Here is a 26556-nt window from a genome sequence, read left to right as displayed (position 1 = left end):
TCATATGGAAGCAGCCGTTGTATTTTCAGGATGCAGAAAGGAAGTGTTCTGCCATTGGATGCTGATGAGTGAGAAGGCTGTGAAGAGGTTCAGGGTAGGGCTGAAGGGCAGGGAGCTGGACTGTACTGCCACTGCAGCACATTCCTGGGGACTCATCCCGCCACTTCAGAGCACGACACCAAGCACAGGGTGATCGGAGGCTGAGAGCAGTAATCAATCTGATGTCCACATGCAAAACCCGACAAATGTTTAGTAGTCCAAGGTGATAGTGTGGTTTGTAATCTGTTTTGATTGTATTTGGCCGTAGCGGTGTTGTTAACATGAGGGTGGGTGGAGGAGTACTTTTTACAGCCTGTCTGTTAACTTCGGGGTGACATTCAGCATACTTTTTTGCAGGCTGTTTGTGAACTTTGGGATGACATGCAGCATATTTCCTCACAGCCTGTCTATGGACTGATGGGTTTGTTTTCAAATAGGTTCACATGTGTTGTGGAGGGTGGTGGTAGAGTGCAGTTGGTGAAGGACATGAAGCTGGTGGTGTTGAACTGTCACCCTTAGAATGTTCATGCAGCATGTCTGTGGACTGCAAAAGTGGTTGTGTTTGCCCTTAGAGATGTTTACATTGCAGATGGGCAGAGAGGAGCAGTGAACACAGTAAATAGGTAATAAATCCCGAGTGAAAGTGAATATTTTTTGGAAATCTTTTCTTAGTGAGCACCTGGAGTATGTAAGGAACAACAGGTATTACCAAATTTCATATTATTAGCCCAGCTTTGGTGGTTTTTGAGTTCTTTTGATGAATCAGTCAGTGGTATTTCGCGTTTTATAGATATATATAGATCAGGGGTAGGGAACCTGCGGCTCTCCAGATGTTCAGGAACTACAATTCCCATCAGCCTCCCCACCAAGCATGGCCACATTGGCCATGCTGACAGAGGCCGGGATGGGAATTGTACCGTTCCTGAACACCTGAGTCAATTCTGATATAGATATATCGAGTATAGCCATATCAGTGATTTTTTAAATTTTTATATATTATATGTACAATTTTGATTCCTCTCTTAATCTTTAGAAATAAATGTAACTAGGATTTGATTCCATTTTCTTTTTTTATGTTCTGTTAATTTTTACCTATAAAGAACCGAGCAGTCCCTGAGCTGTAAGCTGCCAACTTTCAGGGCAGCCCTAGGAACAATTTGCCATTAACAAAGTTTGCAATTCTGACTGGAAGCAACTTAAAGCCTTCATTCACCAGCTGAGATGCAAAGTTAAATAGTGTTTGCAAAAGCAAAAGTCACTCAGTATGTCAGGAGTAGAGGAAGCACTTGAAGCCCAATCCCATTCAGATAGCACCAAAGGAACTGAATGAGGCAGGCCATCATAATCGACTTTTTCATAAACCAGCTTGTTACCAGCACTCAGATTTCCTTTACAGCTTTTTCAAGCATTAAAACAACAACAAACAGTACGTCCCAAAAGTACCATCTGCAACTCAGTGGTAGTTTCATGCTGCAGGTTTTGGTTTTACACCACTTATTTCTCCACGGCTGTAATAACAGAAAGTGGAAAGGATGCAGGAGTTTGTAAATTTACAATGTAGTAGCCGCACAGCTGATGTTTTGCTTCACTCACAGGCAGAGTCCATCCCATTTTCTGCCACCACCACTCATCTTTGCTATGTGACCTCACACCACCTCCAGCTTACAGTTTCTTCCAGCAAGCCACCGTTTTACGCTCTGCGGTTAACATCTAACGTATGAAGTTCCACAGACGTTATGATTTCTCCAGCTGAGGTTCATCAAAATGAAGATTCACAGACTTCCACATGAGGAAGAGACTTTTATAAAAGGGAACTTGGCCAGTTAAATACAAGTTGTTATCACATTTACAGACTAAAAGCAACACAACCAGAAGTGACAGACCACCTGAGAGTACAGGGAAGCAGATGCAATCAATGCCAACTGCAGGATTCCATGGGGGGAGGGGGGGTGCTGCAGTCGCCATCACAGCACCTGTCTTAGTCCAAGTCCATCAACTACTGTGCTAAAAACTACCAAAGGGACCCAACTGGCTACCTACTGCAGCCCTCCTGAAACCTGATGATCCCCCCAACTGCATTCCAGCCAACCACTCTGCTGCCTAACACAAAACGTGTGTGTGTGTATCCTCCCGCACCCCCAGCTAGACCAGGTGCTCAAGAATTTCACTTGCATTTCTAGGCTGGATGATGGAAACACAGCAGAAGGGCAAAAGAGTGACCCAGGACTGGCCTTGAGGGTCAAAAGGCAGCCCCACCCCCTTCCTTGAAGGGTTCACACACTGCATTGGGAATGTGCAAGGATTTAAATTCAAGCCACAATAACAAACTGCCCTGCATGTATTGCAGCAATGGCCACAAACTAGCCTGCAGCAACTGAACTGTATGATCCACTATGGGTGGGATGGCTCAGAACCACTACATTAATTCAGATGCTTAAATGCCCGGCCGTTCTGATGATTCCTTTGTAGACTTTTTAGTCTAAAGGCAGGCAGAATGTCACCTCCTTCAGCTAAAGCTCGGGAGCTGGGGGAAGGGAGAGAAGAGAAGAGGGGGATGCCTGAAGGAAGAAAGTCTCCATGCAGCACAAATAGGCTAGCCATGCCCCTGCTCTGCCCTACGGAGCAATGTGGCACCTGCTGTCCATATCCACCTGCCTCAAGGCTTAGTAATGTGATGACTTTTCCTTCTAATGCTTGCTGCTGGCAAATAGCCTTGAAAAACATCTGTACTGCAGCTTTTCCACTCACACAATAGACCATCAAAACTCCTACCTAATGGGTATCCTTTAAACAATAATGTGGCTCCAGCATATGAATTGTTGATCCCAGCTATGTTTAGACTAGGTGGCCCTTTCCCCAAGTCTGGGGGCCCAGCGGTTCACGATGAAAGCCAGCTCCGGCTTCTCACTGGCAGTGAAAGGGTTGCAGGTTTTAAAGGCTTACCCACAACTGCTGACCCATAGCCCCAAACTATCAAACCAGGGCACAGAATTTCCCAGCTGAGCTGCTTCTCTGAGGGACGTCAATTGCTGGAAACTGCTGTGGGTGTTGGATCTTTCTTTTCTAAGCAGTTATTGGTCTGCAAGAGATGAAGCACAGGAATAAAGTCAGTAAACATAACATTTCTTCTTTTGTTCAGTGGGTCAAACCAGACATGATAAAAATCACAGATCTCCGTTTATCTTTTAAAGGCCAATTATAGCCCTGTGTGCCTGCATGGTTACGGTAGTATCAACTGAACTGAAAGGGGGGCAACCCCAAATCACTATACTGTGCCTAACCATTTAACACATAATGTTAGTATGCTTTATATACATGTATTTAATAAAGTGTAACCTCTAAACAACCACAGTACCGCACAAACATGTCCAAAAAACACGGAAAAAGTCCAAACCACATACTGGACAATCAGTTAGTGTTCTAAAAGTAACTCATAATCCATGAACATATCCAAATTAGTCCAGACAGTCAAAGTGCATGGTCCAAACTAAAAATTCCAAATGGTCAGGAGTTCCACTTGATCAGGAGTTCCATTTAATCAGCAATAAGGATGTGGGGTCATGCCCATTACTTACATAGGATCGCTATTCTCCAAAGATTTTCTTCTACTCAAATAGCTTCAGTAAAGAGATGTGTTCCATTAGCATGTGTGCAACTCTAGCAGCCACGAGAATGCTCTAATGGGGATGTGTGTAGCAAAACTATGCAGGAGGGTGGAAAATTAGAACCTCTTTTCACCTCCTCCTGGGGCCTCAATTTGCTCATAAAAGATAATCAGAGATCTACGTATTTAGTTCGACTGTAAGATTCAAAGTAAGATTTATCAATATTTTAAAATCTTCAGTGAAACCAGATGAACCAATTATTTTTATTTTAATGTATTGTCGAAGGCTTTCACGGCCGGAATCACTGGGGTGCTGTGTGGTTTCTAGGCTGTATGGCCATGTTCTAGCAGCATTCTCTCCTGATGTTTCACCTGCATCTGTGGCTGGCATCTTCAGAGGATCTGATCAGATCCTCTAAAGATGCCAGCCACAGATGCAAGCGAAACGTCAGGAGAGAATGCTGCTAGAACACGGCCATACAGTCCGGAAACCAAACAGCATCCCACTATTTTAATTTTATTAGACTTCTATCCCACCATTTCCCATCTGAAGAAATGTTCAGGTTGGCTTGTAAAAATACTACACCAAGATACTATGCAAAAACATATATATATAACCAATAAAATCAGACCCCTGGCACCTTTTATTACAACATCTTATAACCTAATGGTTGATCGACACAGGAGGAGGGTAACTAATAATAGGATCAAGCCCAATTCCCCAACAAGATTTCATATAAACTAACTAAAAAGAATAATAATAACAACTGGGAAGGGCCGTGAAGAGTAGGTAGGCAAGCCATTATGTAAACTGTTTCTGCCTCAACCGAGGGAAACGGCAAACATAAAACAACCCACCTTCATTAAAACTATCTGAAAAAATTCTCTCATGATTTGGGACAGTACTCAGGTTCTGACTTCAGAAACTATCTACAGCAACGATATTGAGGGGCAACCATTGTGGACGCCCAAACTAAAGCAAAAACACAAAATCAAGTATAAAGTAGCATATGACTCATTTAAAATGTACATATCCCAGTTATAACATGGACTTTTGTAACAAAATGTAATGAACAAGGACAGAAACAGAATGCAAATAAGGGGGCCCAAGCTTGTGTCTCTAATCCTCGGGGATTGGGCGGTCTATAAATGGGATCCTCGGGGATTCAAATAATAAATTTGAATCCTCGGGGATTATTATTTGAATCCTTGGGGATTCAAATAATAAATATAAATAAATAAATAAATAAATAAATAAAATTAGGATCCGAAGGCAGAGATAAACCATTTTTCGGTCTTTGCCAGGAGAGCTGGTGTGATCTTAACACTCCCACTGCTCGGGGAACACTCAACACAGTTGCCACTTTGACAGACGTTGGCATGACACATGAAGACAACACCGCTCTTCCAAACAGGGTAGCTACCTTCTCAATTATCTTCTGGATTTCCAGCTGCAGCGGAACCAGGCGTTTCTTATTCTCCTGCAGCAGCCTCTGGAAATGGGATTTTTGCCTGTCGGCCACTTTTGACTGCTCCTCCATCTCAGCAAGGCGTTTCTGCAGCTCCTGCACTTCAGATGTCAAGGCTTTGTTGGAGGCCTCTGTCGCTGAGAAACGGGTCTGAGTCTCTTCTGTAAGCAAAGCAGAATGAGCATCACCTTCCAGGCAGCAAAGCAGTTTGGCTAAGATCTGAGTTGGGTACAGCGAAACCTCTCACACAAAAAAGGAAGAACAGCTTGGAGACGGGAAACCCAGGAGGGGGAAAAACCCACCAGAAAATTTAGTGGGAAAAGAAAGTACAAAACCGGGTTACATTTGTTTTTTTCTCCCAAATACTTTTCATTTTTTCCAACAGAAATACTGGAAATTTGGAGAAGCACTAAAAACAATACTCTTGCACAATATCCTCTTTCGGAACACATGAAATGTTTTTTAAGACAAAGTTTTACTAGTTCAAAATGCAAACAATGAAGATTCCCTTCACGCAGGAATCTATAAACCATAGAATGATGGCCATGCTGGCAGGGGCTGATGGGAATTGTAGTCCATGAACATCTGGAGTGTCATAGGTTGGCCACTCCTGAGCTAGGGCAACGTTATCTAGAAAACCCTGCATCCAGAATACATTTCCTGACCAGGGTTCTTTTGGGGGCGCTGCTGACGAAGTCTAGGTCCTTTGTAAAAGGGCCATCAATCAAAATGGCTGAGGTGCTGAGGCAGAGCAGGAGCTTCCCACTGAGTCCTGCCTCAGCCCAGCATTTTGGGGATATTGCTCAGGTTGGGGCCCTACCTCCTGAAACAGGCTCCAACCCTGACCACGTCTCTCTTACCTAGTTTGAGCTCCAGTGTATGGATTTTGTTCTCCAGATAGAGGCGACTGTTTTCTCTCTGCTCCGCCTTCTCCAGCAGTTTGCTCACATTAAGGACAGCCCCATCGTATGAAACCAGATTACCAGACGGAGTCTCCAGAGTTGACTTGGTGTGATCTTTGGGAAGGGAGGACGAGGGCAGCAAGGCAAGGTTCCCTGCAAGAACAAGAACATTCACTCTACTCAGCCACCAAATATTTATTTAGAACATTTCCATCCTTGCCCTTCTGTTCAGAACTACGCTCCCAGGTGGGTAACTGTGCATACATAAGAATGGAGCAAGCAAAAGACTGGGGAAGGGGCAGGATCAACTACTAGTTATGCCTGTAGCTGGTCAGGATGTTCTACACTCTCCTGCCTCCTGCAGTACAAAAAGGGTACCACTGTCGCAAAGAAAAACTGGCCATGTTTCTTAGTGATAGGATAATGAGATACTGTGTGAAAAAGCTATTTCTATGCAGCAGCTGAATTCTTGTCTCACTGCAGAGGAAGATAACAGTGCATGCAAGTGAGCTGCAAAGAGCATGTTAGGAACTGGGAGCAGGGTGGACACTGGGGCTATCCCCTGGTGTTGCATGTCACCAGATGCTGAGAAACTCAAGACAACCAGAAACCATTAACCTAGGACCAGAAGAGCAAGAGTTGAGGCAGAAATTGTTGGGAGGAATTCTAGCTGAAAACGTGGGCCCTGCGTCCACCTCCGTACCACCAAATCCAGCTCCATACAATTAAATACTCCCCCCAGTCCAGAGTTGATACCTACCTAATGACTCCTCATCAGGGCCTGGCTCAGTCCCTTCCTGCCGGTTGTAGTGTAGGCTGCGGTAGCGGCACACGAACTGCGTCACCACCCTGTTCACCAGGCGCTTCACCTGCCACCAGATGAGATACCCCCCTCCATGAAAAGCACTGGGAAAGGCTGCCCATGGATCCTTGTGCCCTCAGGGCCAGCCAGCCAAAGGATGGTCTGCATCCCCAACTCATTCAAACCTTCACAGAAGCAGGGAACAGAAGAAGGGCTGGTGCTCACCTGCTCTTTGCAGAGATGCAGCCCCAAAGTGAGGAGAAGCTTTTCCACGTCCCTCTGGTGTAGGTAGCCACAGAAATTCAAGTCAAAGTAAATGAAGGCAAGAAGGGCATCCAGTGGCAACACAGCACTTGGGTCCAACTCTCTGGGCTGAGGAGGAAAACACAGGGACGTATAAAGTGGCATTTGGAATGGTCAAGCAGCCCTTTCCCTGAACCTCCACCACAGACTTCAATTGTCAACCACAATGGATACAGCGTTTCCCTCCACAAAGACAGACATTCTGAAGAGACTGCTTTGTCATGGCAAAACTAAAAGTTCCTATTTCGCTCCCTCAGGTTCCTTACCCAATCTAACCACTCTAAGTTTGTTTGTTTATTTATTTATTTATTTATTTATGGGTTTTTTATACCGCTCTACCCCCGAAGGGCTCTGAGCAGTGTACAACATAATTTCATCTACACAGTGTACAATAACCCATATAAACAACCCCATTAAAATTAAATTAAAACACAGCGATAAAATTAACAAAGATGACGTCGCGCAATACCCCAATTAAAACCCTCCCAGAGGGGGAAGCAGACAAAAAAGTGGGTCCCATAGATGATCATGAGAACTCCGAACCAGAGGAATAAAAAGGGGGGCATTCTCAGCGACTGGACACTCCAAAGGCCCGGCGGAACAACTCAGTCTTACAGGCCCTGTAAGTTCATGCATGCAAATTGGCCCAGTGGTTAATATAGGCCTGTTCCCTTGTTTACTATAAAACACAGAATTTTCAACTGGCCAACTGCCATTTCTCCTAACTGAATATCAAAATTGGACTGTGTTGCTAAATTAGTTCCACAAAAGCTGAAGTGTGGATCCTGTATGTTGTTTCTGCTTGCACCAATCTTTGTCCCAATGCAGAGCATCTTCTTTTGGAAATAGGCATTTCCATCCACACAAGACTGGAAAGTTTATTTTATTTTGAGATTTATACGCCACCTTTCCCAGTTGCCTCAGGGTGGTATATAGCACCAAAGTTCCTAGCACCAAAGGACTGCCTCCATAAAAAAGGGCAGTAGCTCATGGAAACGGGGAATAGGATCCAAGCGATAATCTTCACCCCCAAGATGCTGACACTGGGTAAATTCTAACAATTCTCAGATTTGAACTTAAAGGTCCAAAGCAGATTATAAGAAGAAAAAGAAAGATGTCCACTGACCACATCATGAAGGGAGGAGAATTCAGTCTCTGATTGATTGGATGCAACTGATCTCACTTCAGCATCTTCCAACTTGACACCTGTTAATTAAGAAGACATGGCCTGCTTTGAACGCTGTGCAAAAAGACCACCTGCATTAAGCCAGGCTAACCATAATGTGCTATCTGAACACCATCAAGGGATCTCAACCATAACAACTCTAGGACTGCAAAGCCTTGCTGTGCAGAAGGGGAAATTGTATGGCACAGATCAAGCTAGAGAGAGACCCAGGAGTCCTGGCCTTTTCTGCCAGAACTAGGTACCCACCTGATGTAAATAATCTTTTGTTTTCTCTGCAATTAAACATTGCAGCAGGTGAGCTTGTCTGCAGGCAGCACCAGTTTCACCACCAACCCCGTAAACAAACCTTGCCACCTTTCCTGCAGAATTCCCCACACTTCCCACAATACCTACCAAAATCCTCTTCCTCTTCCTCTCTCAGGAGCAGCAGGTCGTCTTCCAGGCTTAGATCACAAAGCTCATCTGTGGAGTCTTTTGATTCAGCTTTGACACTGCTTTTTTCCTTAGGTATGTTGGCCCCGTCTTGATCTTCAGGCTTTTCTCCCACGCTGCTTGCCGCCTCCTTCTGGATGATGAAAAAAGCACATTAAAAGGACTTTGCCAACCCTGCACACAAAAACGAATCTCCAGGCAATCAAAAGTCTGCGATATGAATAAATTAAGCAAGCGTCCACAGTTTTGTTAAATTTACATAATTTATTATCCTTGCTCTTGATTGCTCTCTATCTCTTTAGCTACACAGGGAGAGAACATCGTGGGGACACATGAGGCACTGAAGCATCACTCCCAACCAACTTCTAGAAATCTTGTTCAACCTCCTATCTAGGTTCTGAGTTTTCAGAATGCACTGGTAACGCAGATGTCTCTCTTCACAGACGTAAGGGGCAGAAACTTGCTTTCTTGCCATGAAAGCTAAGGCATTCTCGCTTATGCCATCTATGGCATCCTGCACTTTTCCTGTTGCCCCAGTTTAGAATGGCACACACACACACACCCCAACCTCTCCATACATAGTTTTGAAGGCCAGGGTACACACCGCTCTGCCTTGGGGAAGATTACACATACTCCTACTTCTCACGCAACCGGAGCACTTGGCCTTGGCAGGCATGCTGACTCACCTGAGCGTTCTCCTGGTGAGTGGCAGGCGCCTCCTCAGTCTCTAGATTTTCTTTAGTCTCTTCTTTCAGCTCGCTCTCTCCCTCCTTCTCCAAATCTGCTGCTTTCTCTGGTTCAGGGTTCTTGGCCTCCAGTGGCTCTTCTTTCTCTGGCAGGGCCAGTAACGCCTTGTAGAGCTTATAGCCGAAATCTCGTTGAAGCATCTCCTGGAAGAACTCTGACACCACTGCCACCTCGGGGGTGGAGAGCGGGAGGACAACAGTGAGTAAAGAGGCAAAGGAAAGATCTCAAAGTCTCTCTCAGACAATGGGACGTTCAAATGCTCCGTATATGAGACTCTCATCAGGGCAAGAGGCACAATCCACCAAGCAGCATCCCTCTCCCCACAACATCTCTTCTGCTTCTGTTTCTGCTCCCACAAACTAGAGAGGCCCCCTTCCATGCCCCACATTGACCATTTTCCTTCCACCAGCACCTGCTCATAGTACCAGGAACATGGCTACTTCTGACCCCAAAACCACACTGCTGCTGTCCTCCCTTTCCCCCAAGCTGCCCTGACGCCTGCACGCGGCTGGGACAAGGAAAACAGGAGGCAAATCTGAATCAGTGACAGTACAAGTTCACAAAGCTTCCTCACTAGCTTGTTCACCTCCCTGAACTTCTTGTAGGACACAAACGTTCCACAGCTCGTCTCAGCCTCTGCGCATCCAGAAAGCACAAAGCATCTAAAGCTGAACTGTGCAAAGGATGCTTGGTGAGAAAGTGGCAGAAGAGACAGGGGCAGGTCACGGCAGGCTTTGCAAGCCAGTCTTCTTCTAGAGACCCCAAGTGTGGGAAATGAAGCCTACCTCAAAAGAGAGTTTCTCCCGCTGCTGCCTATACTCCAGCAGGGTGTAGAGAGAGAGGTTGATGCAGCTGGCCTGTCCCCCCTGCAATGCTGGCTGGGGATGAACAATGATGGCCGGTTCCAGCGGGGCAGTTGGGGCCTCTACTTCAGGCGCTGGCGGCTCCACGGCTGGTTCAGGGGTAGATTCGGCTGAGCCTCCTCCTTGATCTGTGGCCTCCATCTCCTCCTCCGTGGCTGGCTTGGAGGCCTGTTCAGGTTCACCTTCCTGGTTAGGGGCATAAATATTTTAATCCCAACTATCCATTTTCATTGCAGGGGTGACCCTGCACAGCCACGGACAGAGAAGGAAGCAAATCTCCCCTACCTGTCCTTCCAGGTGGGCTGGATTAGCTGCCGCTTCCCACTGGCCCATCAACCCCCCACCTTGCTTCTCGCTCTTTCTCCCCAGGTGCTTCCAACTCTTCTCTACTCAAGTGACTCCCTCCATCCTTCTCACCGTCTCTACTTTCTCTTCCGACGGTGGCGGTGCCTTTTCTGCTTTCTGCTTGCACGAGGCCTCCCATTCCTCGAGAGAAGGCATGCAGCTCCAGATGTCTGGCAGGAAGACCACGGTCTGCTCCTGATGAGAGGGGCTTCCTTCATGTAGATATCTAAACTCAGCAAACCGGTACCTGAAGTTCACAACATTGAGAAAGCCGGGCAGTTATGATAAAAACGCAGCACTTCCAAGCAAAAGCTCGGCCTTATCAGACGTAGGACTGCTTTTAGGTCCAGTGAATCAAGACCTTTCTTTTCTCAGCTGGACACAAAGCCCTGTGAAGTCTGCACAAACCCTACCTAGTTCCACTTCTGTGCCACCCAGAGAAGACATAAGAAGGAAAGGCTGATAGCTGCGGAGGGGTTCTTGACTGGGCAGCACTACCATCACTCTTCTGCTGGATACACTTGTAGGAGAAAGATCAATGAGTCCCAAGTACTCTCCAATCCTATCGGTCAGGTGGGAAACCCCTAACAGTAGCCCAGACAACATCAGAATCCAATTCCTCCACAGAAATAGGAAATGGAATGAGCAGAGCAGGAGAAGTTCTAGATGCAGACTGCTTGACAACTAACGCAAGCAGAAAGTTTTGAGCTTCACAGAACTGTTGTTTAGGCATGTTCAGCAGGGAATACAGGATTCCAGTACCAGCCTGTCTGTTTACCAGACGAAAGCAAAGAAGGGAGAGAGACGGTAAGTTGTGGAAGGAACAAGGTAAAAGCAAAATAAAGAATCTTCTCTAAAGAGGCAGTGTTACCACTTAGAATTCAATGGTAAGTATTAATATGATTCTTGCTTAAAGCTCTGTAAGGGGTATCAGAAATTTAACTAACCTCTAATTCCTGCAGCAGGATTAGACAGTTCACATACTTAACTGATCTATGAGCACGGTAAATGCCTTGTTGGAGGTGGCCTTTTTCTGGATTTATAGTTCCAGGACTAGGAGGAGGGAACTGGAATGCAGGCTGGTGATCAGGTAAAGGCAACAGCCGTTGAACAAGGGCGGTTCTGCCTATCCCTGAAGTGTGTGGATTAATTCACTTCCACAGATCACCAGAAGCACCATTCAGGAGGCAACCCACGTTCCCAGATACTGTTGCTCAACACAAATCCCGATCAATTCTATTACAAAGCCCTTTGCATCAAAACAGATGCACTTTTCACACATCTTGTTTTACTTGAGAGTAGAGTTTGGGAGAGAGATATACAGGATTTGTAAATAAGGAAAAATGATTTAAAAGCCCTTCTCACACAGACACAGCCACCATTTTAAAGCTGAATGAAATATTTCTGATCCTCATAGAACCATAAACACTTTCTTCATTTGGAGGGATCTTTTCATATTATGGTCTGGTACTATATGCACCCTCGCTAGGGAATTACAACTAATCCCAACTTTTGCACACCAGCAATTACCTATATGAATTATCTGTTGGCAGTCGTGATGTGGAACGACCTAGTGTGATTCTCCTAGAGAATACTGGCTCCACAGGCAAGACTGAGACAACAGTGGTGAGCCAGGCTGACTCAAAGAATGCCAGGACCAAAAATGTCCACTGTTGACTCGTTCCATGGACTCTACAGCCAAGAAAAGAGAGAAATATGCTCTAGGGGATTTTTTTGGTCGACAGCCCTCTTCTCCTCCAGAGACAAACCCTGTCCGTCAAGCCCGTCCACTGGACTCCACCCTCCAGAGAAATCTGGCTTTGCTCAATGTTCACACAGATACTGTGAGCTTCCGAGCAGCAACCGCTCCAACCCAAGACTGAATTCAACAGGTGGCAGAGCTTCAGAGGCCCAGAAGCTCCCATCTTCCCTCATCTGTTGCTTCCCAAACAAGTCACATGTACAGCCAGGTTTAAGCAAAATAAGATCAGTTACCATGGTTACCCTGCACAAGAAAACTATATATAGCCATGATGCAACCAACCCAAACCAATGCGCACCCAGTTTCGGCTTCTTCCTCAGTATTGATTGGGTGGAGACCTGCCCTAGTGCAGTCCTGGCTGGCTCCACGTGCAAAAGAGCCTGTTGGAGCTCCAAGGAAATACACTCTTCCTGGTTAGGAAAGCAGAATGAAAGGGCTTTTTGCTGGTGCCCTGCGCCCAATCTGTCAAGACATGCGCCTGGCACAGGCCTAGGAGAGCAGCGGGAAGCTGCTCTCCTAGGCCAGTGCCAGGCACATGTCTTGACAGATTGGGTGCAGGCCATTAGCAAAAAAACCTCATGCCTGCGTGTACAGAACAACTAGTCCTGCATTAATTCATCAAAAAATGTTCACATCATTTGTGATTCCCCTCCATGAAGCAGCCTCTCAGCCTCCTAATAGCAGGCCAAGACAAGAGGTTATTCATTATCCTGAGGGAATTTTGCAAACCGTTTCATCGCTGTTTAAAAAATACAGCCTCTAGTGCAGAACCTGCACTGAGCCCTTGTCTGCAGGGTGAGCTACCAGCTTAACACACACCAATTTCTACCCAATTAGCTTTCGTTGGTGAAAAAATATGAGGGAAAGGTATAGGAGATGGGACTGTTTCTGTTAGGCCCCTTCCACACATGCAGAATGATGCACTTTCAATTCACTTTCACAACTGTTTCCAAGTAGATTTCGCTATTCCACACAGTGAAATCCAGCTGCGAAGTGCATTGAAAGTGCATTATTCTACACTCACTCACTTGTTTCTTTTCACAGTTTCCAATGGTTAAAACCCCATTTTACTTATTCTTTAATTCCAGCATTTAATTTTGGTTTTCTTGCCTCAGAATTCTAGACATAATTTCAGGTAACCCTCAACTTGGTCCTTTTCAGGTTTACTGCCGTCAAATAATGGCTCTCCTTCTTTGGGTGTTGGATAGTATTAATTCAGCTGAGAACACCCATGGGAAGCACACACTAAGCGAGACTAAGCAGCCCTCCGCATTTAAACACTGCATTTTTGGTGCGCATCTGGCGCACTTCCCGTGGACAGACAGAAAAAAATAGACTCTGATCATAAAAGAGCCTTGTAACATTGTCAGGACTAATGAATATAACATTTCACAGACTTTATCTTTTTGTATTCCTTACAACAACCTGGTATGGCAGGTCAGCCTGATCCTGAGAGTAGAAGCTAAAAGTTCAGAGCAGAGCTGAAACATGAACAAGATACTTCCTAGTTTCTTTGCTACTGTACTATACCTGCTCTTAAACTTAGAGTGGCATAAGTATAACTCCTTTCAGATGCCACAAGTTTCTTTTTTGGTTTAGCAGTAACTGACCTTTCAGGAATTTCTCTCCTGCCCAAAACTCATTACAAGAGACTGCCACCTGGTGGTCAACCCAATCAATTGGTTACATACAAGCAATAATGTTCCTACACCTGAGCTTCTCAGAGGCCCCTTCCGCACATGCAGAATAATGCACTTTCAACACACTTTGCAGCTGGATTTTACTGTGCGAATAGCAAAATCCACTTGCAAACAATTGTGAAAGTGGATTGAAAGTGCATTATTCTGCATGTGCGGAAGGGGCCATAGAGGAGAGAAGTTGAGACTGCAGAGGGAAAGCAAAAGAGTTCCCATGTGCCAGTGAGTATCTGAAGTCCTGGCTCACATTCATTGGCTCCAAGCTCCCCACCGTCATCTGCTCAATATGTCACTCAGACTGCCATGGCACTCGTGTACAAAGCATGCTTACACAGGCCACCTCCTCCAAGTTCGGAGAGGTTTGCTTTAAACACTGACTTCCAGCTTTATTCCCTATGCCAAGATTTTTAACCAATTCATATGTATGCTGGCATCTATTCTGACTCCTCAATCTAGACAGCAAGTCAGAGCGACATAACTGAGTACGTTCCATTTAAATTCAGAACAAACCACCTGCTAGACCCAGCTGACAAGATTTCGGGTGGGTGACGATTCCCTGGCTACAATGAAGCTGTTACAACTGAATCTTCTGGAAATAGTATGCCTAAAATGGAGCCAGGCCCACAGGCAGAATGAAGGAGACTGTATGCATTCCTGAAGGTAGTCTGTTGGCTTCACACTTGCTATCTCTCTGCCTGGAAAACAGCAGATATGCCTAAACAGATCCACCTGCTATTATATCCCAACGAAGAAAGGTTAAGGTAGCCTTGGAAAGCACATGTCAGAAGAGGAACACTCACCATTTAGTACAGGGGCTCAAGTCCAAACCAGTCTGTGCTTTGGTGCAACGAATGGCCGTGCGAATCAGAACCATGGGATTTGTGGCCGGGTCGGGACCATCCAGAGATGGGGACCATTCCCCTCCAATCAGAACCGCTTCATCTGTTTTCTTTCCCAGAAAGAACTAGGGGGAAAGAAACTGTGAGATATTCTACCCAGTCTCCATTCAGATTGTATGGAGGAGAGCAGGGAGAGAGACAGGTCATCAGATTGACACCTCAATTCTTGCAATTTCTATAACTGATCCAGGCTACCAACAGCTCCAAACTATAATCATCTGAGCAGCACCACTCCTTCCCCATTGAGAACATGGGACTACAAATCAGCTGCTTTGCAGCCTGGAACATCCTTCTACCTGACAGTTAAGAGATCCAGAATGGAAAAAGACCAAGAGGCCATCAAGCCTAACCCACTGGAACTGCCCACCAGCCCTCTCATATAGGCAAACTTGTACAATTCACACCAAAACCAAGAACCCAATCCATGTGATACCTTTTATTAAGACCAACCAAAATTAGACAAAAATAAGCTTTCCAGTTCAACAGAACTCTTCATCAGGAGAATTTTTCAATTTTGCTTTGGAAGAAGTTTAGAACAGATACCCAAGAAAGAAGCTTAGAACAGACCCCCAAGTTCACATCCAGGCTCCAACATTAACTCACAGGGCACCCTTGGGCAAACCACTGTCAACCCTGCTATCGAAAGGGAACAACAGCAGCACAACTACTGTATAGGCATGATGTGGGGCAGGAGACACAAAGGTGAGTACACAGATAAGAAATGGTTATTAATACTCCTAAACAATCCAGGGGGCGGGGCTTGATGCTACAACATTTAATAGTCCCATCTAACCTGGAGATAAACTGATTACTAACCACAAATATGTCTTCTTAAAGGCAAATTTTAAATTCTGCCCTCTGTCATTCTGCCTCTAGTGAAAATCTTGATATCCCAGAGAAAAGAGAGAGAAAATTAAAAGTTGGGAGGGAAAGGTCATTCCAGATCCCAGGAGGATACTCACACCCACATCTCAGAAACCAGAATCACAATATAGCCTTCAAACCTGTGTATTTACTCTGAATCATACTTTTAGTCTTTGAGCTAACCTTCTTTCCCAGCTTTTTTCGCTAGTTCTTCAAATACTTTGGAACTGCTCTGTTGTTTGGCTAGTATGAGTCTCCTACTATTTCTTACAGTGTCAGTTTTAGATGCATCTTTCTCTCCCTTCTATTGAATGTAAAGATTCTCACCTTAATTTGCTTTGTCGGATGCTCTGGATTCTCCCTCTGATCACTGGAATCTTCAGTGTAGAGCAAGCAATTGCGGTAGAATTCTTCTATGCCTGGAGAACACAGCAGCAAAACCTACACTGGGGAAGAGGCCACAGCTTAGTGGGACAGCACAAATTGTGCATGCAGAAAGTTCCCAGGATCATTCCTGGCATCTCCACTGAAAATGGAATCAAGTAGCACAGCTGGAAAGGACCTGGAAGAGCCTCTTTAGTGGAAGTAAATGGTATTTTGCAGAATCAGAACAGCTTCATTCAATCAAAGAAGAACTGGGATGGGCCTTCACATTCAGAGGGCAAAGCCCACATACTAATAACATGCATGGATAGTGAATGAATGAGCTGAAGATGCCCTACCCTTTGTGGGGCCAGAACAGCAAATAAAGAGAGGCTTATCTACCCTGAAACTGCTTTACTTTGTTAATGTAACACAATAGGGCTCTTCTGACGTCTAGTTTATGCAACTTTCCTTCTCTCCCCTCCCTTGCATGCCACCCCTCACTCACTCCCCTTCCCTTGCATGGCAAAAAAACCTCTTTGCATTAGGTGTAAAACCAGCTCCTGCTCCAGATGAAATCTCAAGAGTACTTTAGGACTAGAGTTCAGACTAAAATGTAGGACAACTTCCTCATGAAACACCTTGGGAAATGGGGAGTCCACTCATAGGGCTGAGCATGAATGTGATGGCCACCCAGAAGGCTGCCTTTCCAGATAGGGAGGCCAGAGAGAAGGAACTCAAAGGCTCGCAAGTGTCCCTGTGAGCTTTGATAAGACCAAAGAAAGTGATCGCTGCGGGACCAGTTTCAATAGTTGCAGAAACACATTCATCAATCCTTTTAAAAAACCTTTGGACAGGCTGTGCGTAGACAGAGAAGCATCGCCCACTGAGTCACAGCATACTAAAATTGGAACGAGGTGCAAATGTATCAGAAAATAAAGCTGAGTAAAGCTTGGGTTTCAGGCTTATTAAAATTACTTTTGCCCCCACTTCTTCACATTAACAGGGAAAGCACCGACTCTCTCACCTTTGCACTGAATGCAGAGTTGAAGTCCTCTGGCTGAGCGTTCAGGGTAGCGTCCTCCTCTGTTGGAGGTACCTCTTCAGTAGGACTGGCCACTTGGATGCGGCTGGGATGCCGGAGGGTCAACGGGTGAGCAAGCGGGAAGGTGTCCAGCCAGCAGAGGCGGACATCGTAGAACTCCTTGGGCAACTGGATACTGCTGTAACGCCTCAAGATTTCCATGGCATCACAGAAGGGGCTGGGAAGACAGGCAGAGGCACCAATGTTGGCTTTTGCTACCCAAACAAGAATGTATTTCCTACGCTGCCCTTTCAAAGGATAATCAGAGGTTCTGGCCATGGAGCAGGGAAAATCTGGGAGCAGAGCTAATGCTTTAAGAGACAGTGGCCCACAAGGCTCTGTATCTCAAACAAGCAACTTCATTGTACTGGTTACACCTTTACCTAATGACAGAATCCAGCCATCTGCCATTTATCAAAAACCTTGTCAAAGGGTAAATTAATTCTATTGTTTACTCCCGCATGTCCCCAGCAAAGGGCTCTTTGGACTGCTGCTCTCACCTGTTCACAGTGTAGCAAGTCAACTGGACCCGATACTGGGGTGGTTCATGCCGTGGTTTCTTCACTGCCCATGGCTCACCACCTTTCTGCTTCCGCTTCTTGGAGTCAAAGTCATCCCTGAAAGCGGTAAAGACACAGTGGCTGTTAGCATCATAATTCTGCTGAGGACAGACCTTTAAGAAGCACCATCATACAACAGGAAAGAATGGCAGAATGAACACTGAAACAGATTACCCAAGCACACACCCTAGGAAGAAGTTACACAGGGCCTATAACTACAACCAAATGGTGAGCTACAGATCTCATGACTGATCATTCAAATCAGGGATTCCACTGGTCAGAACCATCACGATGCTTCCTACAGCAGAATGTCTCCTTCCCAAGCATCAGCCAGGCTGGAATGCGTTCAGCTACACAACTGTGACAGACTTTAAGCATAAGTGATCTAGCGGAAAACTATTTAAAAGTTATGTTGCTATGTCAACCAGGATTGCTCCAAATAGGGCAACAGATCTCTTAATGAGGGTGCAAACTTTTGAAGTGTAGGGAAAACTGGAATTATATTGCAGCTGCAACCCACTCCCTTCTAAAACATTTCAAGTCAACAGGTTGGACAGACAGCAGCAACAAGCAGAGGTGGAAGGGAAAGGTAGGTGGAATATCCTGCCTGAATGTAGTGCAGGGTGCAGAATCAGGATTCCTTTTGTTCAGCCTTTTGTTCAGCCAGAGAAAACCTAAGCCTTTGAAAGAGCAAAGGAAAGGGGCTTTGGCAAACCAAATGTGTATGTATGTGTTTTCCTAGTCTAGAAGGCTCAAGCATGAAATGCTCCTTGGAAAGGATATTCTTGGGAATGTGCACTCTCAGTTATATGGAGAAGAGGGAGGGAAAATTTTTATCTGTACTGGGACAACTGTCGACCTTACCATCTGCCTGAATCCAGCCTGCCCTTTGGGCCCCGACCTGTGTATCTCCCAAGATGTCCCAAGTGGAGTGATGGAGATGCCTGGAAGAGGCTCATGGCTGGAGAAGAAAGACACATGGTGTTATTTCTACCCTTTGGACAATCGGGTTGAGCTTCTAGGCCAAACCCTGAGATTACCCAGGACTGTCATGATCAGCAAATCCTCCAATTCAAGCATAATCTGCATTTCATACTGAAAAGCAGAGTGAACAATTATATATACACATGCTTTTCAGCGTAGATTATGTTTATATCTATCTATCTATCCATCCACACACACACACCCCACAAACACCAAAATGTCATCCTAAAGCTCCTGCTGGCCGTTGCTAAAATAAATGGCCAGAATTACAGACTTATCTCATGGCCCAAACACAAAGAAGGGGCTCATCCCAGGCAACTGCTCCCTGCCACCAAGACAGAAGGCAGAAACCCATCCCACTTTCCCAAATAGGCTCACATCTCTACTACCACCACCACGCTCCCAAATACTCTTGATTTCTAATGGTCAATAGCCTATAACCACGTCTCACCACCAGAGCCCCCAGGGGATAGGGTGGTTTATAAATCGAAACAATCAATCAATCAATCAATCAATCAATAAAATATGTTTCCTCAACACTATATGCATTACCACTTACGTTTCTGGGGAAACAGAGGTGGGATTCGGTGAGGCTGAAATAGCAATTGGGGCTGAGATCCCAGGATGCCTTGCTTCTGTCCCAAGGGAGTCACATGGAGAAGAGGCGTTGGGGCCTTCAGAAGAGGCTGTGGGGTGGAAGGGTATTATCAGTCAAGAACATTTTCCAGAAAGACGAAGTCATCTTCCTCCATAAAGTTCACAGTTATAATTTTTTAGAGTTCACAATGAAGTCATGAGGAAATTAAGAATGGGCTCTTTCTTTAGGATAAAGAAGTTCCAATTCCTAATGTCAACTGAGCTGCCAATGCAGCAAACAGAAGAAGAAAAAGGAAAGGGTGGGAAGATAGACTTATCAATGGTTACCAGCCACATTCAGAGGGAGAGAACATCTAAATGTCACTTGCTACTTGTAGCCTTGTCAGAGGCATCTTTGCCCACTGTAGGAAACAGATTGCCAGACTAGATGGACTTGGGTCTGAACCGTCAAGGCTCTTTGTATTACACCACAAGAGTGGAAATATATACAGTTTTGTAGGATGTAAAACAGCCAAATCAAGAAGTAATCTGATCAGGTGTATCAGCAGTTCATATGCATCCCATCACATTTAGCAAGAAATCATATTTGATATTTTCTTCTATTTGGGACACACTAGCAACTACAGAAAAGTTTAATTAAGAGTTTTGACTTGTCTCTCACACCAGAATGAATGCACCTAGCATAATCAATCTACAATACAACAGAAAGATGTTTCCTAATCTCTAGTGACTCCAAATTTCCAAAAGGTAAGAAAAGAGATAACTATGTTGTCTAAACAATACGATCAATGCACCCACCCTTTTACCATGGCGAAGTTAATCTTATCAGATCTTTCATATTATTATTATTATTATTATTACTACTACTACTACTACTACTACTACTACTACTATTATTATTATTAATGGCTCAGGGAGGTGCACAACACAGAATAACAAATAGAGCAATTTAAACCTAACCAATACACAGTCATAAATGTAGTCTCTATTCACATTAAAACTCTAAGAAAACCCCATTAAAAACAGTGATCTAATTACAATATATACAGCAGATATAGAACAGATAGCATCCAATGGCTAAGACCCTCCTAAGAGGGGAACGGCAGGGTCCACCGTTGTTGTGGGACCACCCAGTTTAAAAGAAAAGAAGAGGGGGGCACTAACTTGAGTTCTTTATGTAGAAGGAAACAATCTTCCTTTCCTATTCAGAAACACTTAACACAAGTATTACCTGATTCGACAGCGTCTGGACCTTCAAGGCATTCCATGGCACTGACTGGTTTGGGTTGTAGACAGCTTTCACCAACACTTTCTCACCAACTTGTGGCATCCGACCTTTGACAACACTGGCCCAAAACAGAAGACAACCAAACACAGGTGTCAGTTCTGCACGTGGCACGCTCTCAGTAGCGTCTCTAGAATTTTTAGCTGAATTCTAGTCCGCAACCTCAGAGGTTTAGCACCTTGGTTGCATTACCAGAAGATCAGAAGCACACAGAATAAAGGCCAGAGCCATTTCTCTTGTGATTCATGTCACCTGCAGACAATAGCTGTCTGCTGTTATCCCCCAACTCCCACACTGCCCCTACCAAACTCTGCTCACCTTAGCTGGAAGAAAACTTCATCATCCACCACTCCAAAATAATCATGGAGGCTGGTAACTATTCCAGTAAAAACTCGCTGTTTCTCTCCCCCCTGAAAAGGAAAGGCCCAGGAAAATTGCTATATGGTCATGAAGAAAGATGACACACTGGACAACACTGCCACAGATCTGCAGAATTAACACACTATTCTTAGGCATATTTAACATGCAGAGAATTTACACACAGTAGAGATTACCCAGGTGCAAGCCACCTAATCCACTGTTTGTCAGCAACTGGATTAATGCACTGGAATTCTAGATTATTTGCGGGGCTTTATGCTCACTTGGGAAGACACAGCACTCAAGTTTCCAAAATGTGTTATGTTTAATGATTATTTGATATTTCTAGAATGTGTTGTTTCTGAGTTCCAGGTTTCTGAGAGAATGGCAAGACCAGAAATGTTTTAAATGCATTAAACTAAATAATGCTTTGAAGCTCTTTAATTCATCACAGAAGTAGCAGGGCATTTGGTGAGTCCTAGGCAAGCCACAGAATCCACCTGTACCCTTTTCTGTTTAATAGCTGATTAGTCAGGAGCTTGTGTGCTAACAGTATGGGGAACAAATGTGTTCAAGTAAGTAAGTAAATAAATATCACCAATAGTAACTATACTAGCAGTTCTGAACTACGGTCAAATTCTACTACAAATTCATTAGTTCAGGTGGCCTCCCCTTCCCTTCCTAGTTGCACTGAATGCAGAGAAGCTATCATATAACACTATGGCTCAATACAGACGTTAGTGAATTGAACAGTTTCCTGTGTATAGTGAGGAGTAGCACTCAGGAACAGTAGCATCTGTTCCCACACGAAGGAAATCACAAGTAAGTAAAGTTACATGCTGAATTGAAGCAAACGGTACACATTTGCACACACCCAAGCCTTATTCACATATGACTTCTGCATTGTGACTTGTGAAATATATGATCACAACACTTGCCATGACAACTCACCAGATAAAGATTTACTAGAACCACTAGCATTTTAAACAGCATTTAGAAAACACAGAGGGCAAAAAACTCCAAACAAACAAACAAACAAACAAACCAGGCAACAAGAGGCTCTGACCATACATTTTGACCCAGGTTTCTTAACTAGTCAGTTTCCCAGCTTCAATTCTAAGAGATTTGTATTTGTCCCTGAAGTACATGATGGGACTAAACTATCAGCTGGTTGGCATTGCTATGTAACGCACCTGTCCAAGAAAAGGAACGCTGATCTAATCTGTGTGAGTTGATCTTTAGAACCACAGAGAGGCAGATGGATTCGTTTAAAAGCCAGAAAATTAGTTTTAAAAGGCCTCCTACAATTCTATAATGGACTTCAACACATACTTCATGCTGGAGCAACTGTGGAAAGCTGGGAGCAATGATGAACTAACAGACAGGAAAATCCAGCACTGGTCTTAGTCAGCTTTTCCCAAGCTCTGGTGCTTTCCAGGGACTTGGTCAAGGTTGCCTGTATTACATCCAGGCTGCGCAGATTTAATGTGGGCTCTTAAATACAACATGATTTCTTAAGAGTCTAAGCATTTGGTCTAGTTTTCTTTCCTCAAACAGCAAATATCTGCTTCCATCCTCATTACTACGAATAAAAAACTGACAACTGCTAAAATGACACTTATTACACTGAGTTGTGTACTGAATTTGAAGGTTTGGAAGGAGAAGCAGTGTAGGGCAGGATGTTCACCTTCACATAGATTTACCTACTTTGAGTGGTTGGCACCTGTATTTGCAGGCCCTCCTCCACTGGCCTTGAGCCAAGCTGGCACCATGTGTGCAAGCTCTGGTTTCATCAGAAGGAATTCAAAGCCATCTGCCTGAGGCACCAGGAAAGCTACACAGAAAAGTCTTCATCTGACCTCTAGCCAAGATTCAATGAAAGAGATGACAAGAGGGATTTTCTAAAACATGTGGCTCAGCACAATCTCAAAAAAGCACAGGCCAGAACCACATCAGCACTTGAATGACACTGCGTTTTCAATTGGAAGCAGATATCTGAACTGCTCTTGCCAGGGAATAAAAGGGTATCAGAATTTCATCCTCCAGAAAGCCAATCCTTTCCTACATACCTGAAGATGCCGTGTTGCCTGGATAATATCTGCTGATATAGGAGGATTTAATAAGCCAGGTGCAGGTCCCAGTAAAGAGGCGGGCTGGGTTCCTAGTGAAAAGGAGTACACAGTTTAATCTCTAGGACACTCTAGACAGATCTTGGAACATAATGGAGAAAGCGAGAAGAAAAAGAAGTTAATACTGTACTTTTAGAATGTTGGGAAGTTGTTTTGAGGGGTTTAAGAGGTCAAAAAGTAGGAAGTGAATCCAATGAACAAATAAATGTATTCATTAGAAAGACAGTGCCTTGGAACAACAATTTCTATGCCATTTATTACATCACAGAAACAAGAAAAGATTCTTGTTGCTCAAAGTTAGGCAAAAAGATACTCAGCAGGTCTGTATCTAGAACTGAACTAAGATCCATTTGTCTAATGTGTTTTTCAAAAGATCCACATTACTTCATATTAATAAGTTAATGTGAGACAGAAGCCACATTCAAAGTCACTTCAGTTTGGAAATACATTTTAAATCCTTTAATGCTTTTGAACTCCTGCAAAACTCTCATTTTGACCAAAATGAGAAGGAATGGAAGAGGAGTAATGACTGCTCTGTAAAATTAAGTGACATCCAAGATGTCTTACACCACCTGCCTGTCACAAAACCCTCCCCCCGAAAAAAACCCCCTCAAAAATCTACAGAAACAGAATTACCAAGTAGGATAAAGGTAGATAAGTAAATGGAGAGGATAAACATAGAAGATCGCACATGCACTGATGTACAAGCAACAGCAGAAGCAAATATTTTTACTTTTATGTGTGACAGACCTGCAAATGATCTGGATCCCTGATGACTGCTGGTTCGCAGCTGCTTTTGGCGCTTGAACTGGGCCATTTGGAAAAGTTCAATTTGTTTATTTTCTAAAAGAACATGAAAAAACATATCATGGTTAAAGAGACAGCACACAGGAGAGTTGTCACAAAAGGCATAAGATAATGTCTTCAGTCATGTTCCACCAGTGTACTTAAGTAACCACAATTCTTTCTGCAGCAACACAGGTCATGGTTCCTTAGTGACTTGTTAATTACGCTAAATTTTACAGCAAGGGGAATAAAGTAAATTAAGAAAATGTATTCCTGATCAGAAATATTTGGTTAGAATAGAAACTATAAGCACTACTAGGTTCTCTAATGAGAGGAATAGCAATTTGCCCGGAAAGACTGGACAATCTGGAGTAAAATGGACTCAAATTCTCCAAATTAGGACTTCAGGAACCTTCTTTAAAACCATCCATTTTTTAACCCAGTGCAGTGTAGCGGTGATTGTACTGGACTAAGGAAACCCGGGTTCAAATCTCCACCAGTCATGGTGACGTTCAACTAGAAGCTTTCTCTCAATTAAACATACCACACAGGGTTGTCACGAGTATGAAGGAAGAGGAGAAACGCATCTGATGGATTAATGGATAAATAAAGGGTCACCAGAAAAGCTACTACGACCAACGGTAGGAACAGAAATTGTGTCAGGGGAATACGTCGACGGAATGGGCTACGGGACACTATGGGGACGCTGAGGGGCTTCGCTCTCCCTCCTCCCCATCGGAACTCAGGGGCCCAAAAAAGTCCCCAAAAGACGATAATGGCGGGGAGAGAGACACAAAACCGCTGCCCGGCAACCGGGCCTACACCAGAACAGTCCGACACAGGCCCCGCTCGAACCCACCTGAGGGGGGGCAAGGAAGGAGCTGGCCTGCGACACCAGGGACAAAGGAACCCGGAAACAGCACCCGGATACGCGCTTCAACGGAAACGCCTCCCACCCACCGATCTACCCCTACGTGCCCTTCTCGACTCCGCCTTTCAAGCGCCGGAAGTTCTTTTGCCCGAAGTGAAGCTCCACCCGAAAGTGAAAGCTCCTGGAGTTGGGATTGGAAACTGTGCTGACGTGTCCAGGACTAAAATGTCCGTTCCGGCCCCAGCACCCGCATCGTTGGTTCCCTGCGTGGTTGATCCATCCAGGCTCTGCTTATGGGCTTTAGGCATCGGGGAAGCAAGTGACGCGAACAAAGCTGATTTCTAATGTCTGGTTTGGGGGCAGTCACATCAGAAAGATTTACTTACTTGTTTGTTTATTTATTCTTAGTTTTATACCCCGCCCTTTTCCTCATGGGCTCAGGGCGGCTAACAATATTTAGCCGTACTAGTCTGTTACGGAAAAAAATAATAAACATGTGCCACCTTAATGACTAACATTTTATTGCAACGTAAGCCTTCGTGGACAAGTGTCTGTCCGACATTTTGGTAGATCGGTAGCGATCGTTATAACGGCCATTGCCATCGCTACAACGATCGGTATAGCGATCGTTACACCGATCGTTATAGCGGTCATCGCTATACCGATCGTTATAACAGCTATAGGCGCTATGGCCGTTATAACGATCGCTATAGCGATCGTTATAGCGATCGTTATGACGGCCATTGCCATCCGGCCCCCTAAAAGTTCCCAAAGGGTCTTTGTTGGGGCCTGTGCTGCAGCAGGAACTCCTGCCCATGCACCCGTTAGAACGATGGGAATGATTGCTCTGACAGCGTTATTATAACGGCACCCGTTATAACGGTCAGAATGATGGCTCTGACTCTTTCCCAGAGCGAAAGCGCTTTCCTCCTATGTGCCCTCTCCAAAGATGACCGCCGGGGCTTCAGCGGCCGGCACCGCGACAGTCGTCCGGCCGGGAACAGAGCCGGGGAATCCCCGGCGCCTGTTTTGCGTTTCGGGTGCTGTTTTGCTGTGGGCGCCCATTGGAAGAAGGAGGCGGGGCCGGGAACTGGATCCGGCCGGCCGGAGTGGCTGCGAGAGGTTCCCTGCCCCGCAGGAGCTTGCTAGGAAGATGAGCGAGCCCCCACCCCACCCCCAGGCCCCGATCCGTCCACTCTGCTCCGCAGAGTATCTGCTCCGCAGAGTCCCATTGAAAAAAAAAAAAAGCCGACAGCGATCCCAGCGGGAGAATGTCATTGCCGGGGGTGGGGGGCTGGTCCTTTCAGGCGCACACTGGCCGGGGATCGGGACCCTTCCTCCGAGAAAGAAGATGCTTCGAGCGGGGGCGATGAAGGGTCCCTCTTTTGCAGCCGGCCTCGCCTGCCACTCGCTCTCTTCTACCCCCCCCCCCCATAAGTTTTTCAGGTTGTTCCTGGAGTGAGCTCTAACTTTTGTGGTGGGGGGAGGGCGATTTCCTTCTCCCTCCCCCCCCCTCCTCTGGCTTCATGTCTTGTGTCAATTACACACACTCGCTCCGAGCTGAATTACTGTGCGGAGTAATTACCCCGCAACACCTGCCGAAGGGAGTTTTAAGATAGTCACTCA

General features: G+C 45.1%; 1 protein-coding gene across 2 annotated transcripts; it reads right to left on the bottom strand.

Moving 5' to 3' along the window:
• Positions 1–1826: 1826 nt before the first annotated feature.
• On the bottom strand, positions 1827–25051 carry CCAR2 (cell cycle and apoptosis regulator 2). 2 transcript variants are annotated; one of them, XM_048512953.1, is made up of 21 exons: positions 24919–25051; positions 24024–24116; positions 23214–23305; positions 21106–21197; positions 20734–20848; positions 19465–19591; positions 18786–18882; positions 17862–17978; positions 17305–17539; positions 16242–16355; positions 14952–15115; positions 10765–10939; positions 10270–10533; positions 9424–9654; positions 8699–8870; positions 8246–8325; positions 7042–7188; positions 6775–6883; positions 5973–6167; positions 5068–5273; positions 1827–3118 (listed from the first exon to the last, which is right to left on the bottom strand). In XM_048512953.1, exons 2-21 carry the CDS (start codon positions 24088–24090, stop codon positions 3062–3064), a joined length of 2856 nt encoding a protein of 951 aa, XP_048368910.1. In that variant the 5' UTR covers positions 24091–24116; positions 24919–25051; the 3' UTR covers positions 1827–3061. The 2 variants fall into 2 exon arrangements, with proteins under 2 accessions (XP_048368910.1, XP_048368911.1); XM_048512954.1 differs by having other exon boundaries at positions 8699–8867.
• Between the last annotated feature and the right edge of the window lie 1505 nt (positions 25052–26556).

The sequence above is a fragment of the Sphaerodactylus townsendi genome, linkage group LG12 (genome assembly GCF_021028975.2).
Source record: "Sphaerodactylus townsendi isolate TG3544 linkage group LG12, MPM_Stown_v2.3, whole genome shotgun sequence".
NCBI classification, from domain to species: Eukaryota; Metazoa; Chordata; class Lepidosauria; order Squamata; family Sphaerodactylidae; genus Sphaerodactylus; species Sphaerodactylus townsendi.
This window is presented reverse-complemented; position numbering and strand designations above follow the sequence as displayed.